This window comes from Oryzias latipes, chromosome 14 (genome assembly GCF_002234675.1).
Source record: "Oryzias latipes chromosome 14, ASM223467v1".
In the NCBI taxonomy this organism is placed as follows: Eukaryota; Metazoa; Chordata; class Actinopteri; order Beloniformes; family Adrianichthyidae; genus Oryzias; species Oryzias latipes.
The window spans coordinates 5,773,709-5,792,909 of NC_019872.2; the positions used below are offsets into that span (position 1 = coordinate 5,773,709).

At 38.7% G+C, this 19,201-nt stretch overlaps 2 protein-coding genes across 10 annotated transcripts in view; one reads left to right on the plus strand and one right to left on the minus strand.

Annotated features, from left to right (window-relative positions):
• LOC101167671 (serine/threonine-protein kinase 10) overlaps positions 1–6,859 on the plus strand; it is a 36,418-nt gene extending 29,559 nt beyond the window's left edge. The window contains exons 10-19 of one of the 2 annotated variants that reach the window (XM_004084210.4): positions 393–520; positions 1,336–1,459; positions 2,147–2,326; positions 2,434–2,526; positions 2,633–2,762; positions 2,851–2,975; positions 3,073–3,261; positions 3,340–3,465; positions 3,558–3,671; positions 5,281–6,859. In XM_004084210.4, coding sequence (XP_004084258.1) covers positions 393–520; positions 1,336–1,459; positions 2,147–2,326; positions 2,434–2,526; positions 2,633–2,762; positions 2,851–2,975; positions 3,073–3,261; positions 3,340–3,465; positions 3,558–3,671; positions 5,281–5,412 — 1,341 coding nt within the window. In that variant the 3' untranslated portion in view covers positions 5,413–6,859. The remainder of the gene's footprint in view (positions 1–392; positions 521–1,335; positions 1,460–2,146; positions 2,327–2,433; positions 2,527–2,632; positions 2,763–2,850; positions 2,976–3,072; positions 3,262–3,339; positions 3,466–3,557; positions 3,672–5,280) is intronic. The other variant, XM_011492371.3, reaches the window with a different exon arrangement.
• Positions 6,860–8,531: 1,672 nt separating this feature from the next.
• Positions 8,532–19,201, minus strand: part of sh3pxd2b (SH3 and PX domains 2B) — a 43,363-nt gene continuing 32,693 nt past the window's right edge. For 6 of the 8 annotated variants that reach the window (XM_023962838.1, XM_023962842.1, XM_023962837.1 and 3 more), the window contains 6 exons: positions 15,225–15,308; positions 13,750–13,867; positions 11,997–12,184; positions 11,868–11,914; positions 11,643–11,768; positions 8,532–11,559 (listed from right to left, as the gene is read on the minus strand). In XM_023962838.1, the coding sequence (XP_023818606.1) occupies positions 10,072–11,559; positions 11,643–11,768; positions 11,868–11,914; positions 11,997–12,184; positions 13,750–13,867; positions 15,225–15,308 (2,051 nt within the window). In that variant the 3' untranslated portion in view covers positions 8,532–10,071. The remainder of the gene's footprint in view (positions 11,560–11,642; positions 11,769–11,867; positions 11,915–11,996; positions 12,185–13,749; positions 13,868–15,224; positions 15,309–19,201) is intronic. The other 2 variants (XM_023962844.1, XM_023962843.1) reach the window with 1 other exon arrangement.

A 19,201-nucleotide genomic window follows, 5' to 3' on the forward strand; every position in this document is an offset into this window, starting at 1 on the left:
GGAAACAGTCTGATTCTGAAATGACTCTTCAGATGGAGGTCATCTTTTATCTAAATTCTGTTAAAAAATGGAAAATCTATTTTGGTGTATATTTTCTTATGGAAGAACCTGAAACGGGAAGATGCACACTCATATCTGCCTTTAACTGCACTTAAATAAAAAAGACGCTTATTTAGATATACATTTGTCAAAGATATGCGCTTTTAGAAGAGATTGTGGAGACGTCAGTTCTTTCCTAAAAATGTAAACGTCATGGACAAGCAAGTATTTAAAAAATACTTAAGCCTCATTCTGTCGGTCAATAGAATTTCCAGAACTTTACAAGAATTCTTGTTTTTCTTTTGACTTTTTGTTAGAAGACCTTCAAACTTGTTTCATCTCTTCTTTGCCAGCAGAACTTTTCCAATAAGACTCTGAAACGAACCAGGAAGTTTGTGGTTGACGGTGTGGAGGTCAGTGTGACCACCTCCAAGGTCATCCGAGAGGATGAGAAGAAAGAAGAGGAGATGAGGTTCTTGAGGTATGTGGATGGATGAATACATTTACAACTCCTCTCTGTTTCCTGAAGATTATGGCATTTATCTGTACATTAGGACTGTTCCATCTGTGTAGTCATGGGGATACACTGCTGACTGCACTGTGAAAGCTGGTATTTTGTTGTTGCTTTCTGTTATGCCTACTATTTATAAAGCCTGTTCCATGATGCTTTTAGTCCCAGGAGACTTGGAGCATAAACTCTTGTGGGAACAGGACTAATTTGGCCGATGAGTTTGAAGAAATATTTGACGTTTTAGTGTATCAAAGGTCAGGGTGAAGATGAGACGGTGAGGTCCTTGGTCTGATGAAGAGATCCCACATTGCTAGTAAAAGCTGCTCTTTCTGTTATAGCTGTTTGAAATGAGCTGTTCCACTACTGCCACCCAGTGGTATGGATCTGACACTGCATCTATTGCCGTATATGTTTTTTGTCTAGCTTGACTTACTGCAGAAAAACTCAAATATAAAACATGCTTCATCTGATTATTGAGCACATTTTTAGATGAGTAAATAAGACTTTTACATTTTGGAGTACAACAATAAAAAACTAAGTCTAAATAGGTAGGCTTAGGTTAAACAAGTGTGTCAGAAATTGCAGTCACACTCAACAGGACCTGGCTAAAACCATCTAAATCCTGGATGTTTACATTAGAAAACAAAATCTCTAGAAGAAACACCTTGTTTTTCATTAAACAATTAGTGACTATCTCAATAATCAAGAGGGAATGTGGGAGCATTATTTTTTTGTTATTTTGAGTTTTTGGCGCTTACATCTGGATGCCCTGTTGTTGTGTTTAGACGACAGGAGCTGCGCGAGCTCCGTTTGCTGCAGAAGGAAGAGCAGCGCGCTCTAGCTGAACTGAACGTCAAGCTGGAAGCCCAGAAAGAACACGTGCAAAAGCGCTATGACCAGGAGATGAATGTGAGTTTGGACAGTTCTTTTTACTATTCATGCCTTAGACCCATGCACCTGTGTGGGCGTTGATCTGTTCTGGGGTGTCTGGGCCCATGGAGGGCCTTAGAGGGAGCACAGGTGTGTCTTGCAGTTCCCTTGTGGCTAGTGCGGCCACCTTTTTTAAAGGGACGTCACGGAAAATGCATGGTCACATGTATGGGTGTATGGGTGATGCTGTCGTACGGTGCCTTTACGCCACACCCTTTTACTGACTGCGCTCAAATGCTGCACGGTTTGTGCTGGTGTTACCCCCCATAGGATCCTCACACAAACTCCACTGGTTGTCTAATTTGCTTATTTCTAACAGTCGGGCTGCAATCATGGAGCGTGCAACCAGCGTGCTTCTGTCACTTGAACAGCATTGACGAGCTCGCTGCACAGTGCCCAGATTTAAAGGGGTTAAAAAAGTGTTTGCTACAACCTTTGACCCTGCAGCATGTCCGCTGGGGAAAAACAACAAATGTCCATGAACGTTATCCCTCAGAGTGGTCTATGGTCTTGACATTTCAAGCACTGCCCCTTACAGGTTTACCCATTTTTCGGCTGCAGACAGCCCACACCCACGGTTGTAACTAAGGCATAGCTCTGTTAGGCTTGTTACTTTGGGAACTTTGGTCTTATAAACCAGAATCTTTGTCATTTCTATCTTCACAGACCAAGAAGAGGTTCTTTGATACTGAGCTGGAGAACATGGAGAAGCATCACAAACAAACTATTGAGAAAATGGAATCGGACCACAATGTTAAACTCAAGGAAGAGACCAAACGCATCAAATCTGAGCAAGAACGAGAGTACCGCAAGTTCCAGGAGCAGATGAAGCATAAAAAAAAGGAGGTACCGTTGAGTCACTCCTAGAATAGGGATTTTAGTTTTTGTAGTTTTTGTCTAGCTTTACCAGTGAAGGTTTTTTTGACTTCTGACCTTGAGCGTGGCTTTTTCAGGTTAAACAATCTGTACTTACTTTGCCGAGAAACACCCGAAAAGAATCCTTGAGGCAGAGCATGTCTGAATTCCAAGTAAAGAAGAAGACGGAGGTATGTAATTCACAAACTAGCTTAGGAGGAGAACAACATGCGCTGCCCCGCATTTCAATTGGACAATGTTTTGTGATGTATTTGTGTCTTCTTTGTTGTGGTTCAGGAAGAAGAATTTTTGGCAAAGCAGAAAGAATTTCTGGACAAAACGGTGAAGGAGATCATTAACAACAACAAGCGAGAGATTGCAGAGATGGAGAGGGAATGCCTCAACAAGAAGCAAGAACTAATCAGAGGTAGAATGGATCCCTACAGCTAGTCGCTTTGTTGCACTGGTTTTGCTTCGTGGGATAAACTTGCTTTGTGTTATTTTAAATGATTTAGAGGGCGAAGGTACGATTTGGGGCATGGAGGAGAAATTTCATCATGAAAGACACCAGTTGCTTAAGCAACAGTTGAAAGACCAGTACTTCCTCCAGAGGCATCAACTTTTGAAAAAGCACGAGATGGTAACGAAATAAAAATCGGCCTCTTTGGTTCAGCAAAATGTTTTAGTGTGCAGCTTTTTTTTGTCCCAGTTCCATTGTCTGTTGTGGCCCTTTGCAGGAGCAGAACCACATGCAGTGCTACAACCAGCGAATGATTGAGATCCTCAAAGCGCGTCAACAACAGGAGAAGAGCCGCCTGCCGAAGATTCAGCGCGGGGAGGCAAAAACTCGCATGGCCATGTTTAAGAAGAGCCTTCGCATTAACTCAACAGGCAGTCCTGCAGAAGACAGAGAGAAAGTCAAACAGGTAGAGCGGCCAGCTTCAGCTGCGTCCCTCACCTCCCGCTTGAGCCTTCTCTAACTTGTTTCCCGTTTGGCTCTGAAGTTTGCTCAGCAGGAGGACAAACGGCAGAAGGCTGAAAGGCAATATCAGCAGCAGAAACACGAGAACCAGATGAGGGAGATGATTGCTCAGTGTGACGGAAACATGAGAGAGCTGCAGCAGTTGCAGGTGAGGATTTTACCTATTTTGAAAACTGTTGTTGAAACGAAGACGGGTTCTACAAAAAACACTGACTGGTTTTATTTTTCCTTTTTGTCCAGAATGAGAAGTGCCACCTGCTGGTAGAGAATGAGACTCAGAGGCTCAAGCATCTGGATGAGCAGCAAAACCAGCTGTTGAAGGAGTGGAAGGATAAGCTTAGGCCCAGAAAGAAGGTGTGTTTTTCTTAGGACAACTTCTACAAATTAAAAAAGAAAAATGATCATTCAAACACTTTCTCCCGTAAGACTCCCACAAAGAATCTGAAGCTACAATGCTGAAATTAAAATAAAAATTTCCAGTGCCCTGGAAATTTCCGAGAAGTCTCTCCAAAAACAAAAACCACTTGCAGACAAATAGATCCGTGTCCATTTTTGTTTTCCTTGTCCGAGCCGGCATCTGGCTAGCTCTGATGTTGCCCAATATTCTAGTCGTACCGAAAATGTTAGGTTGGGGGTGTGAGTGGCTGCAAGCAACTGCAACAGCTTGTAAAGAGCTGAGCGATGGGAAAGGGGGACGGGCTTGCTCCATGCCTACAGTCCCCCACACAACTCAGATACAAATTTGGAATGATCTCCTGCCATGTCCTAGAAAACAACCCAGGTTTTGTTTTATCGGCTGAAAAGAACCTAATCATGATTAACCCTTGTGCTATCTTAGATGACCCCACCCTTAAGGCCCGTTCACACCGGGACGAATTTCGTCGGCGATTTTCGCCGACGTTTAACGCCTCCTGACTAAACAAAGGGCACCAATGTGAGTGTGCACACCGACGCGAAAAAACGCCACGCGTCAAAGCGTCAAAAAAAAAAAAACGCCTCGGGTTCGTTTTTTTTTTTCGACGCGTTGCGTCGAAATCTATTCGACCAATGAGAATGGCGCTATTGCACACGTGTCTGGAGCTTCTGAAGTTACAGTAAAACACAACTTGGGGGTGCTCAAACACAAAACTGCCTTGCTGAGCACACATACCAGCGAAGAAGACAGGCGCCAAGTAGCGTCTACACTGCCGCGAAGAAATAATGACGGACATTCTTAAATATCCCCGAACCAAGCACCAGTTGGAGCTACTGGTGCTTGAAATATTCAGGTTTTCTTTGTCTGATTCTGACAATCGCGAAAATTCTTACTCTCTTCTTCTGAGTGAAAAGCGACTTTAAGAAGCGTAAAGTTGCGCAGCGCCACCTTGTGTACAGGAGTATTTCTGTTTACATTAAGCCCCATCTAATGTCAGGGAAGGAAATTGCATGTTCGCTCGGCTCATCGTCAGCGAAAATCGCCTGGGTGTGAACACAAAAGACGTGGCGAAAAACGCTGGCGAATAACGCCTGGCGAATATTCGTCCAGGTGTGTACGGGCCTTTACATTGATGTGTTCTCCCTACCATGACAAAGGTGGATAAAGGTGGAAAGATTTCATGTAATCCATGGACACCAGTGAAGATCACAAATCATTGAAGAACAAAGGTTCAGAGCACTGTCTAGTGGGTCTAGATGACCCAACTCCCAATGTTAAAGTGTCTAGGATAGCACAAGGGTTAAGAGACCACTGGGAACACTCTGAAACTAGATCAAAAGATGATTGGAGTGGGAATCAGGTGAGGGAATTCGGACACAAGCAAGATTCTTGCTCTTTCATTCTCTACCACTTTTAGAAGTGTTTCCTACTTGGACCCTTAGGGTTTCCAGGTCATATTGCGCCTACAATTACACACGCATGCATAGTTTCAAAAGTGTGTCTTCAAATTCTAAATTTGAATGTTTCTCCTCTTCTTCTCACTCCTAGGCCCTTGAAGATGAACTCGACGCCAAGAAAAAGGAACAGGAGGCTTTCTTTGGGATAAGTGATAGTATGGATTTTAGCTCTCCCCACAGACTTTCCAAGTTTGTGCCTTACCAAGACTCTTCAACCACATGAACATGTGCCGAAATGATGCCCAATATCTGTAGTGAAACATGTGTGTTACACTTTTTTGCTGCCTCAGTTGTTGTTTGGTTTATCTGTAATTGCTCTCCCTTCATTAAGTTTCTTTATTATTTTAAGAAAGTATTTATGTTTTAACTCATGTTTTAACATGATTGGCCTTTTTGGTTAGATGTGCCTGTTTGAACATCTCCTAATTATTGCCTTGTTTTTTTCTGCTCATGTTTGCATCTTATTCCCCACCAGTGATTGATGAAAAACATTAGAACACAGCGATTTTTTTATAGATAAGTTAGGGTGTAGAATTTAAATGGGTAATATTGAGGGTAAATATGTGCCTTATGGGTGGTGCAATGTTGTCCAAAATATCTAGACAGGGATTTATTTTATTTTTTTTCAGATAATATAATAAGTATTGTTGACCCGTCAAGCACTTTTTTGTTTTCCTATAATAAAATCCAAGTAATTAACATATACTTTTCCAAAAACAAAAATTGAAGCTGGCTCAATTTTTAAGGTTTAGTTTGGCTGTTCTTTCAGTTTTTTTTTTTAAAGTTAAATCATTCTTATTGCCACAGTGCTGCCAACATCATCCATATCTAACCTAGACAATTCCTTGCTTTGTTGATGGTACAAGTGCTGTTTTGCTTTTAGTTTTTAGGATGAGACTAAACAAATGTTAGAATTTAAGATTTTTTTTAAATTATTTACAAATTACATTTTTATCAACCAAAGGATGACTCTTTTCCAAAGTGTTTTTTTTTGTGTAGTTGAATCCACCTGTGGTGTTTTACTGTAAAATTTGTCACACTGGATGGGAACTGACAAAGCCAAACAAAAAAATCAGCTTTTTTGTTGTTGTTTAAAGTATGTTGTATGGAGGTTTATTACGTATCACACGTACAACAAGTATAGGAAGCGCAGTAAATGAACTGCTGGCTAACTAATGTGCAATATTACATATATTCTGCTAAGCTTGGAGGTTCTTTTCCCTAAACTTTACTTTTTCTTTGCACTGATAGAGGGGAATATATTGAAGTGTTAGATTACAGGGATTTATTGGAGGAATCTTTTTTTTTTTTAATTTTAGAACCTAAAAACCATGGAAATGGATAATGGAAAATAATTCTTTTTGAGATTTATTAATTTAGTCTGCTGTAATGTGCCTCTGGTGGTTGAATCTTTAACAAACCTCTTGCATTTTCGAGTAAGGAAAAAGATACAGATTTACACTGAACTGGGTGAAGTTTAACTGCTTTTCCCTTTCTAAGGATTATTTAAGTTTATGATGAACATATAGTTTTGGGCCATTTTAATGGCTTCATCTCTCTTCTTTACCTCAGTTTACATATCTTCTGAGTGGATGAATTGTATAAATGAAACTGTATTGGAAGGAACCACTGATGTAAATAAGACATAATAAAATTCAAATTTTCTAATACTTGTTTTGATGAGCTAGTCCGTTGAAGTAAAAATGACGTTTTTTTTCGTTTTTAATAAATATGTTTTGTGAGGTCACGCGGCCGTATGTGTAATTTAGTATCAGGTCATTTTCTTCGTCTAATCCTCCTTTAATTGCTTGCAGCCACAGACACTGCCAGCTGCGCTGAAAAAGTTGTAATCCTTTCGGAATTCTTTCAAACTTGAGGCTTCTTTTCAAACATCTATGACAACTGCACACGCAACCAACTGACATTTCGGGAACGGAAAAATGTTTTAAAACCATGTTGGTTGCACGATTGTCCTTTACTTCCGTATATAAGTTGCGCGCGCATGTCTATTGTGAAATTTATTGTGACTACATATCCCACAATGCAGGTAAAAACGACTAAGCTAGTCACGGAGTCCCGCCAAAATTTCAAACAAGATACAAGCACACCATTTATTAAAAAATCAAGAGGAACGGAAAAACTGAAAAGGTAATCAAAATTTGCGGAGTAGAATTGCTATTTTTAAGAGAAAATACTTAATGGTTGCTATATATATAAAAAAATATTTTTTAGGCCAGCCATAGTGCTAGCATGGAACATGTAGCTATTTGTCAATTTTTAGGATGATTTCTTTTCTCGATTGATCATGTTAAGAAAATCTGCTTCCATAAAATGATTTCAAAGCAAAAGCTCACTTTTTTAAAGCTAATTAAATTATTTTTTAAAAATGTTAGAAGAGCAGCGTGAGCTAAAACATTTTGAACTGTGTTGCTACATTATATATGATGTGATTTTTGCCATAATTGTAGCAACTTAATCTCTAATCTCAAGGATTCTTTTTTTTAATAAAAATGTAATGTTTTTTGTAAATTTAAAGCCATCATAGCAAGAATGTTTCCTCTAAATCACAGGCAGCAACAAAGGGCTTCACTAAGAAATAGCAGTGGGGTCATTTTGTAAAAATGGTAAAAACGACTAAGCTAGTCACGGAGTCCCGCCAAAATTTCAAACAAGATACAAGCACACCATTTATTAAAAAATCACGAGGAACGGAAAAACTGAAAAGGTAAACATAATTTGCGGAGTAGAATTGCTATTTTTAAGAGAAAATACTTAATGTTTGCTATATATAAAAAAAAATATTTTTTTAGGCCAGCTATAGTGCTAGCATGGAACATGTAGCTATTTGTCAATTTTTAGGATGATTTCTTTTCTCGATTGATCATGTTAAGAAAATCTGCTTCCATAAAATGATTTCAAAGCAAAAACTCACTTTGTTTAAGCTAATTAAATTATTTTTTAAAAATGTTAGAGCAGCCTGAGCTAAAACATTTTGAACTGTGTTGCTACATTATATATGATGTGATTTTTGCCATAATTGTAGCAACTTAATCTCTAATCTCAAGGATTTTTTTTTTAATAAAAATGTAATGTTTTTTGTAAATTTAAAGCCATCATAGCAAGAATGTTTCCTCTAAATCACAGGCAGCAGCAAAGGGCTTCACTAATAAATAGCAGTGGGGTCATTTTGTTTCATTTGTTTTCTTTTTGTCAAAGAAACACTTAAAAAGTAAATCTGAAAATGTTTGATGTTCTTTATTTGCACTGCGGAAACCTTTAAATCTCTCATTTTTCAACATTTTTAATATATGGCATCAAATAAGAAGAAATAGAAACATGGCATGTGGAAAATCTCATTTATTTATTGACTCAAAACGGAGACTGGAAATGAAAATTATATAAAAAAGAACAATCAGTTACAATACTGAAATGACAATGCATACACATTTATTGTATTTTAATGTTCTAATCCATTCCAAAGATTTTGTTCAGATGGTATTATAGATTCCTTGTTTCCCATTTCTAGTCATCTGTATAAAATGTAGAAAATTATAGCAACTAGTTGCACAACTGTATCCGCTACAGCTTCTAGCCTTGTCTGTAATTTGAACCAATACATATTGAACTACTTGAGATAAAAGCCTGTTTGACCAAATTCTTAAGTGATGAGATGTTTTGTTTAGCTCAATAATGACCACATTTCAGCTTTTGTTTATTTAGTCCTAAAAAGAAAATACTACATGGATAATATTTAAAAAAATCAGTTAAGATATGACTTGAACTGTACAATAAAAAAAACATTTGTCATACTGACCATGCTTGAAACCAGTCAAGCATTCATGTAAAACATCTTTTGACAATGGTCACAACTTTGTATACCGTAATCCCAGCACCAAACTTGAGTTAACAGCCTGTACACTTACAATACTGTAAATGATTGCACACATAAGTGAAAATCCTGTTTTTATGGCTAGATGTGCTCTGCAATTCACATTTTACAGATTTCATTTCAAGATGTGGAACATTTGAAAATACTTTGACAAACTCCTTCTCCTTAACCTGTTAACTATTTCTCACCTATTTCCCTCCTCTTGTAACAAAGGACTAATATGGATAATTAATTACAAGAAAGTAAAATTTATAAAAAAATATTAAAACCTTGCCAAAGGAAATGGCTTGCAAGAGACTTAAATGCAGTCTGTACTTTCTTAGTACACCTGTACGCTCTGCAAAGTGCCCTCTTAACTCACCTGAACTGACCTCAAGAAAAGTGCACATCTGTTACAAATCATTGCAATATTGAATATTAAGTCAGTACAGGGAAAAGAAAGCAATTGTAAATTATTTATAATGAATATGTGTCTTGCTTGTTCATCAGACGGCACACATCTACTTGGCTAAAGAGTATTTGATGACATTTCTACTAATACTAGAAAATCAAGGAGAACTTTTTGAGTTCAACCTTTAGGGATTTGGTATTAGTTTTGAATCTTTGGCTGAATCTTTTTCCCCTTTTTTTTTCCAACTTTGCAGTCAACTAATTCTAAGAATCACTAAAGCTACGGCTGCATACCGAACACTGAAGCACTTTGAGCATAGCATTGAGGCACTGCGTCAGAAAAGGCAAGTGTGTTACTGCTCCTTTAGTGTCTGGCCTGAGCAAAGACATACAAGAGAGAGTATGACTGACAAGCCAAGAAAATCAATGAAATAAAGAGAAGTAAAGCTCACAACAACCAAAAGAGGTCATGTGGTATTGCTGGTTCAGTTAGTAGAATGTATTATTATGTTGAATCAAGTTTAGAAAAAGGTACCTATAAATAAGAACTACTACATGGCAGGAAAATATTGTGTTTTGTGTTTTTAAGAGCATGTTTCCTACTTAGGGTTTCTTGCTCAGGTAATTTGAAGGGATCCAGCCCTCACTATCTTCTCCAACATTTTTGCAGAACCACCAACCACTGCTGTTCTTTTCCAGAACCTCAAATACTGTGCCAACCTTGAAGCTGGACGTTTGCTCATCCCCTTCAAAGTCCGCCACAGCTAGATACAGCTCTTCCTTACTGCTGTCCTTGAGCAAAGGTGGAAGCTTGTCTTTGGGAGGTCCAGGCTTCTCACTCTTTAACTGGGGCTTAGGTGGAATTGGGAGTTTATTCCCCTTGCACTCATCCTTCTCTTTGCTTGCAGGTGGCTGAGGAAATCCCTTGGGTTTTGGTGGCGGGGGTCTGCTGAGTTGCGGCAGTCCATTCTTGGGGATTTCCTGGGGTTCTTTCATAACCTGTGGTTTGGTTTCAGTGTGGCCCAATTGTTCAGCTTTCTTTGGAGGAGGTGGTCTGCGTGGGCCCATGGTGGGTCTCTGAGGGGGTTCCTTGTGGGGGGGGACTCCTGGTTTTGAAGGAGGTGATGAGCTGTCCTTCCTAAGGGCATTTCTGTGTTTTGAGGTGATTTTGGACTCATCAGAGGACTTATCAGAATTAAGAGTTGGGATCTGAATTGGGGAGGATCCATTTCCTGGTTCTACTGTTTCATTCTGATGGTTCCCTTCTGCAGAGCCCTGATCCAAAGGTTTTGATGGTCTTAACTTACTTCTCAGGTTGGTAATGTCTACTTTTTTCTCAGCCAGGGCTTCTGGCTTAGCAGCTGGGGCAGGTTTAGGTCTGATTACTGGCTTGGCTTTCATTAACACTGCAGGTCCAGCCACCTCTGGTTTTTCTTCCTGCACATCTGACTTGGGTTTGGGAGGCTGTTTGGGTACAGGTTTAAGGTTAAACTTCTTAACCTCTTTGGCAGAGACCTTATGACCACATTCCAAACCCATTTCATTCTTCAGGTAGAGTGCTTTGCTCTTATCTTCTTTTTTGGCCTCCGGTGGTTTGTCTGGTTTAAAGGGTGCTGTCTTGGGTGTCACAAGGGGCACTATAACCCCAGGTGCTGGTGGTTTTGGGGGCAAAGGCTTGGGATGATCTGATCTTGGCTTCTCAACCCCCTCAAACTCAAAGCTTTTATTGATAGATTCCCTTCGTGGCGGCAAAGCTGGCTTCTCCTCAATAGGAGGTGCTGCCGGAGCTGGGGGCAAAGGCCCGGAGAAACCAGACTTCCAATCTCTCAGTTTAGGCCGGGTGTGTGTGTCCTGGGCTGTGGTTGGTTCATCTGGTAATGGCTTGGACCAGGTGTCATCTGTGTCTGTGACATTTGAAGAACCACCATCCTCAAGGCACAGCTTCTCCATCTCGTTGGGCAGTGGGGCCAGGAAATTGGGTCTCAGCGCGTTGCTGGTCTTCTTGTACTTGTCAATAAAGTTGGCAGGTGCCCAGCCCTCTTTTTCCTCTATCTGAATGTACCACCAACCACTTCCATTCTTCTCTATCACCTTTTAAATGAACAAAAGCACACTATTAGTTCATATTTTTGGATATTTTGCTGTAGACCAACTTCAGGCTGGGCCCAACTAACCTCAACTTTCACTCCAGCTTGGAAGCTAATTCCATCAGGAATGGTGGTCTGAAAGTCTGCTATAGTGTAGAATTCTTCTTCCACTAGAGGAGGAACAGGTGGCTTTGGCAAGTTTGTTCCTCTTGGCTGTGGAAAGGAAGTTTAGGAAGATAAATGGTACATAAAAAAAGAACAAATAGCATGACTCAGTGTCTGAGAAAGAATCCCAACTGGGCTGTCTCTTACAATGGTAAGATCCCTGCGAGGAGGTGGTCTGTGCCGTGATCCCACTTCTGGGTGAGGACAAAAGTGGATGGTAGAAACAAATAAAAAGTGCCAAATAGATCAAACTCACAAGACGGTAAATTTACTTACTACTTTTGTTGTTATCTGAGAAAAGTGAAAGTCTGTTTTCCTTTGCATTGTTTTGTGGGCTTTGTTTAGAAATTCCTTCCAAGTCATTTGCACTGGCATGAGCAGCAGCACCTGCTGACTGTCTCTGGCTTTGAATGTCTGATTTCTTCAGGTAGGAGGCAGGGGCCCAGCCCTCACGACCCTGGTACCTAAAAAAAAAAAATACTGTTGTATGTATTTGACACAACATATATAAAATGCACATATAAATGACAAACATATATATATATATATATATAAATATATGACTCTGAAGATTCTGTAAACTAAAAATAAATTGACAAAATATAAATCTTTGGTGTTGAAAATACCTAAAGACCCACTCCAATGAAAATAGTGCTTTTGATGATTTTAATATATTTCTGTTGCATGTTCTCATGATGGAGGACTGGTATAAAAGAATTTAAGATTAAAACTGCATTCCTGAGTATTTCTTTATTCAAATTGTGATGGATCAGGAGCAGATACTAAATCGTGTTTAAAAAATTGCAGTTGCAGACAACCTGCACACAAATGGATATATAAATGCAGTGGTTCTCAAACTTTTTCTCTTGTTTCCCCCCTTTGAAAAAGGAAAAATATTCCCCCCCCTCCGTGAAAAAACTGAATGGATGTAAAAAGAGGATGTAGTGCAACCACGCTCCCCCAGGGGGGAATGCCTTACAGGTTGAGAAGATACATGGTCAATGATCCTTAATTTCATTTTTTAAACTTTGTATAAAGGATCATTCACTTTGTACACGTCTTCCCTGCAAGGATTCTTTCTCAAATATTTCTCAATAGGACTGGCTGAGAGATCCATTTAACGCAGCAGCACCTGCTGATTTAAGTTCTGCTGAGGAGGATCAGTTCATTAAAATCCTGTCAGACTCCACCACCTGAGGAGGAAGTTTACAGCACAGACACTCCCTGAATTCTGGCTGAGTGTGGAGAGGGAGCATCCACTCATGGGGCAGAAGGGTGTGGGCATTCTTCTTCCATTCTACGTCGTATCTCTGTGAGATCCACTTTGTAAACAAACAACAGAGCTAAGCTCCGTTTTGAGCATGACTTGAGAGTTGCAGTAACAAACCTGCAACCTCGTTTTGAAAAGATGTGTAACACAAAGCTGGCACAGTGCAGCCATTAACACAACCTTTTGTTTCCTTTTTGCACATAGGTTCAATGTTATTGTTCTTACAAAGAGAATGGTCCTTTAATTGTTTTCTAGTCTCTAGCAGCAGGGATATTTTAAGAGTTTGATATGGTATTAAAGTTTAACATATTTGGCTGATTTTGAGAAACTGTTGCGTAGCACAAACTTTGTCCAAGAAAACAACACTTTTTTTTAAATTTAGCATAGAAATGGCATAATCATAACTGAAAAGACCACTGGGAATATTTTTAAAATAGATCAAAATATGGTTGTCGTGGGACTTTAAGGTAATCAAAGAATATGCTTCATGATTTTTTGCCAGGAGAACATTTACTCTTTTCATGACATCCGACAGTTAGGGGCACTAAAAAGGTACATAAGTGTACAATAAGTGTTTTAGTTGGTCATCTTATGTCCATTGAAGCAAAATAAATAATTAAATAAAATTATTGCATCTATACACCTTTAAAGACACAACATTTGCGCTAAAATGTTAACATTTGGAGCCACTTCACGACAGCTTGCATGGATTCTTTTAATAGAAATAATACCTTGCAAGGTATTGATAGTATGAATTACCTTATCTTCCACCACCCTTCCAAATTCTTCTGAATAACCTCCACAATCATGCCTCTCTCCAGGTCAATTTCATCCTGATCCCGGGCTGAGTATGGGTAAATCACGGAATACTTCTCTTCTAGACGATCAAAAAAGGCACACATTGTCACATGCAATTATATTTTTTCAGTGAAATGTGGGCAGATTCCAAATGTTTAAATAATTGCACATACAGGGAGAAAGCTGGGGAAAGGGAAGGACACAAACTTGGATAATGATGAATGTCATGTTTGCAAATTGTCTACAGCTGCTACCTGAAATCCTCCTTACATTCAAACAAAGTTGAACACGGTGCAAAGTCCTTTACCACTGACATAACTGTTTGAATTAAAGAGCAAAAATACTTGACTAATGACTCGAAGGATGTATTATTAAAAGTGCCACAAACAAAGGTTTTTGATATATGATAGATACTAATAGAGGCAAGGTGAAATAGAATGAGATGACACAATATAAACGAAAGGCAGACAAATACAGAAAAGATAGATTATAAGTTTATTTGTAATACCTCTGTGGTGTATACATTAAAAAATAGGTGTTGTTTTTTCAAAAAATAATGTACGTTATTAGTTGTAAATTTAAATGCTTTGTTTACCCATTAAATATTTCATGTAGACACATACAAATACATAACTATGCCATTTATGCAAGACTGTTCACTTCTTCTTTTACTACAATCTGTTAATGTAAAGTCAACCAAAAAAATCTGATGATCTCAGTTTTGAGTGCTTTCTTTTGGTCTTATGATTATATATTTTTTGTACATGCTACAACCTAAAACAAAACAAAAAAAAAAAACATCCCAACAAGTAAAATGAAGGGGGAAAAGTGCAAATGTTGCATCAGTTTCTAAGATTATACATGGTACATTGAGAATGTTAAATGACGTTTGTGACACCTTCCAGCAATTCAGTTAACCACAAATGTCTTTGTTTTCCATGGTATTTTAAATGCTAAGGTCCCAAGTAAAGCTATTTTAGAATCTGTCAACGTTCATACACTAATCTGTCAGAGATGAGTACATGTTGGGTCAGATTGGCTTAAAAAACAACTATCAAGGTTCTGGAGTTGCCCAACTATTGGTGCAGGCTAGAGATGAATCCACAAGCTACAGAATCATGAAGGCAAATCAGTATTTACATATCCTTCAATTTTAGGCTTCATTCCTCAGAAATAAATTATGTAATGCAGGAAAAAAAATTACAGGATTGGACTTAAAAGGGATTTAACAAGCACTAATACAAGATGCAATCAATGTTTGTTTTTTTTACACTCACAAAAAAACGACATGATTAGAAGAGAGGACGTTACATTTATTAGCAAGAAACATGCTGCTACATGCACGTGTAAACACAAGCAAACATGCACATAGTTGTTTATGTATGCGAGCAAACACACATTTGATAAAGAGGGAGAAAGAAAGGCGTGCGCTCCACCTTGCCCAAAGCCTGTGCTGAATAGATCCCCTAAAGTTCTGCGTCGACCCACATGTCTGGGAAATGACCAGAATCTCCGTGGAACTGACATCCCGGCACCGCAGGTGGGGCAAAATGGGAAGTGAGTTTTATGTTTGCCAACTGGAAGATGATTTTTATTGTATATTAAAGGATGGATAGATGTTCTCTTTTCAAGATTTATACAAAGTTTGCCAAAAATGGCTTGAGAAAAAGAAATTATGTATGTATGCATGTATGTATGTATGTTAGATCTTTTTCAAAGAAGTTTATCTGGACTTTGTTCTTCTTTTTATGATAAAGATGTTTTAAATATTATAGTAAGCAAATTAAGGCTAAAATCCCATTTGTTGTAACAAACATATGTGTGGAAAATGTATTTTTCCCCAAGTTTATTTAATGCCTAAGAGCAATGCTTTGGGAGCATTTGGGATTTAACACTAAAATAAGTGTCAAACAGTCAATGAGCCCCATTTTCATGATCAAACAGTGGATTTGAACACACATTCTTTTGGTATCAAGGCAAACAAAACCACTCGCTGCTAAGATACTTCTTGTTCTTTTGATACTTGATCTGCATATGCTATGATGATTTCAAAAATAGTGTTATGTCTAATTATGTTCATGATCGTTCTAATGAAAAAATAATCTGCACATTTTTTTATACTTGATCAATATATGCCATGAAGATTTCTGAAACAGTTATATCTTATTTATTTTTATATGTCTAATATAAAAAAATAAGAACAGGGGTGGGATTATATCATTTCGCTTTGTTCCTCTCCCTTTCAAGCAATCTTTGATTTAATGTCTAAATCCTAAATTTGATACGTCTTTGTATGAATGTATAAATTCTGATTAGATTGTTTTGTGGATTATTCTTGCTTTGATTGCTTTCAATAAACCATTTCAAATCAAATAAACAATAAAGCAAACATTCTTTCCTTCCCCATCTCATACACCTGCTTTTGCATTAGAGAAGGGATTAGCCGGTGTGGGTACCGGATCGACTCGGGCTGCCAGATCTTCTCCGGGTCCTTCGACCAAGGTTGACGTCACCCTACGGCAGGGGTCGGGAACCTTTTTGGCCAAGAGAGCCATAAAACGCCACATATTTTTAAATGTAATTTAAAAAGAGCCATACAATAATGTAGCGTCCCTTTCCCACACTGAGGCACGGAGACTTAACCTCTTTTAAGGTTCTTTATTCTGGTTACTGTAGACCACAACAAACGCCGTAAAATTAATTCAGCAACTCCTGAATCTCTCCTGTCGACACGAGACGAGAGCGCGTCTCCCAACTTTATATTCACCTGCTCCCGCTCCAGCCCTCCCATTTCCCTTATTCGGCCCATAGCTGAACCCCATTGGTCCAAACTACCTAACAACAGGCTGAGCGACAGAACTGAGAGCCAATCAGATCTCTGCTTGATGCGTTTCATGAACTCCAGAACTTATAACGCGGCCCAACAGCCACCCAGTCCAACTCAGACCGCAACGATATGTTTGAAACTAAAAATACAAGTGAATGTGTGCATTTGATGTAATTTCAACATTTTTAAAGTACAATAAGTCTGTGGATTCTTTTTAATAACATTGTTATTCTGTTTCTAATAAATGATGAGTATTTCTCGTGGTAGTTTTGCTGATGGTCTAGTCTGGTTGATACGTGGTGAGTTTCTGCTTCATGCAGGCATTGAGACTTTAAACGTGATCGTAGGTCTGAATGTTCTTTAGATGTGAGGCAGACGCTCACATGCAGACGGGGAGACAAACACACACTCACACACTGCAGTGAGTGACGGGCAGCGGGTTTTACGTATTTACAATCCCTGCGCGATTCACCTGCTGCCGGTCCCCCCCACCCCCACCCTCTGCTTTCTCCCTCACACGTCCCCGCAACTGCGCGCTCTTTCTCAGAGACGGGAGCGCGTAGTTTTAGGCACGGCAATTCACAGGTTTCCAGCTGGTACAAACTCTGTGAAATAATAGATAATAGTAACTGATAGCGCTGGCGCAGATTTCTCTCTCTAAGCACCGCTACTACTGCGCGCCTCTGGCATCGCATCGCGCCCGAGAAGGACTGGACTAATGATAAAAAAAGCATAATTAAAGATTTGTCTGCGAGCCACATGTGACCATCAAAAGAGCCATATATGGCTCGCGAGCCATAGGTTCCCGACCCCTGCCCTACGGTAACACCAGTTGGACAAACTACTCAAACTACTTAGCGATTTTACTACTTAGCGACGTTACCCTACGGTAACACCAATTGGACAAACTACTTAGCGATTTTATGTTTCATTTGTAAAGTTTTTCTCACTCATAACTAAAAATGCCATTTTTAATTTTAAGGTGTCTGACATAATTGTTTGTTATGTCTGACATTATTATTTGTTACACCAAATGCAAACTGTAGTTTTATACAAAAACAGAACAAATATGTTTTGTTTATGTTGTAAAGGGAGAACCATTGGGAATATAAACTTATTGTTCCAATTTCAGCAAATGTATGACTGTATAAAAACAATATTTATTTATGGTGTCTGGTCTGGTTTAATTCTCCCAAATGTCAGTTTCTTTTATTTTATCTCAGAAAAAAAACATTGTCATATTGACATTATACTATAATCAAAAGGAATAAATTGACCAATCACTATCATATACGTCATCGTGCCAACTTATAGCCAATCAAGTAGTGTGACGTCATCATTATTCGAAGGACCCCGAAGGACCCCGAGACGATCTGGCAGCCCGAGTCGATCCGGTACCCACACCGCCGCCTCTGTGAGACGGTATGCCTAAATTAGGGTTGCACGATACTGATAACTTTCGGCTGATATTGGACATTATGACGTCATGCTGATAATTCCGATAAAATGGACCGATAACTAAAATCTTAAACTGTCGTCGCTTCCTCACTCACCACTCTGTATTTAGTTGGGCCACCAAGGTGTCTTCTCCAATGAGTTATATCGCTAGAGGAGACGTCACGTGATTCCTCATGGGAGGAGAGCACAGCCATCTTGGTGAGGTCAAGTCACTGTTGCATTGCATGCATGTGAACACATTTTTTGCAAAATGCCAGTTCATTGTGTGGGTTTCAACTGCCAAAATCTGAGAAATGTGTCCACGAAGGAGGAAGGCATAACATTTCACAGGTAAGTACTATCATTTTTTCCTTTTAATGCTGCAGGGGCTTCATTAATAGTACACATATTGACATACATGATGCTGTGGGGCTATTATCAACATTTAGGGATGATGTACGTAAAACTTGCTGTTGACATAAATGTAAACTTTATTGTGTTAAACCCATATCCAGTATACTAGGACTAGGCTATTATAGTAATGTAGATTTATACGTTTCTGACTCAGTGACTGAAGTTTTCTTGCAGGTTTCCAATGGATTCAACTTAAGGAAAAAGTGGGCCTTAGCAATAAAAAGAGCTGACCCAGATGGATCACTGTGGTTAACAACTAGCAATACAGTCTGGCTATGTTCAAAACATTTGTGGAAACAGATTTTGATAAGACTGGCCAGACTCTTCGCTTTAAACCTGGCACCATACCAATCAGTAGATCTATTGTTTTTCTTTGTTTTTGTATTTTTTAGGGTAAATCTATTGTTGACTTTTGGACTTATTATTGATTTGTTATTTACTATTATTATTATTATTTATTGACTTATTATTGATTTATTATTTATTGACTTATTGATTTATTATTATTGTTATTATTTATTATTAACTTGTTATTTACTTATTGTTGGGCTTTTCTAAATAATTTAAATTACATGCCAAAGAGATCTAAAACCTCTAAATGTTTAGAAATTATTTGTAAAAAAGGTTTTATTTGTAAGAAGTCCTGCAACTATGCGTTTTTCATTAAAGTTTGAGCTTTTAAGGCTGACTGTTTCTCTTATCTAACAGCAACAAATGATGTGTGTGTGTGTGTGT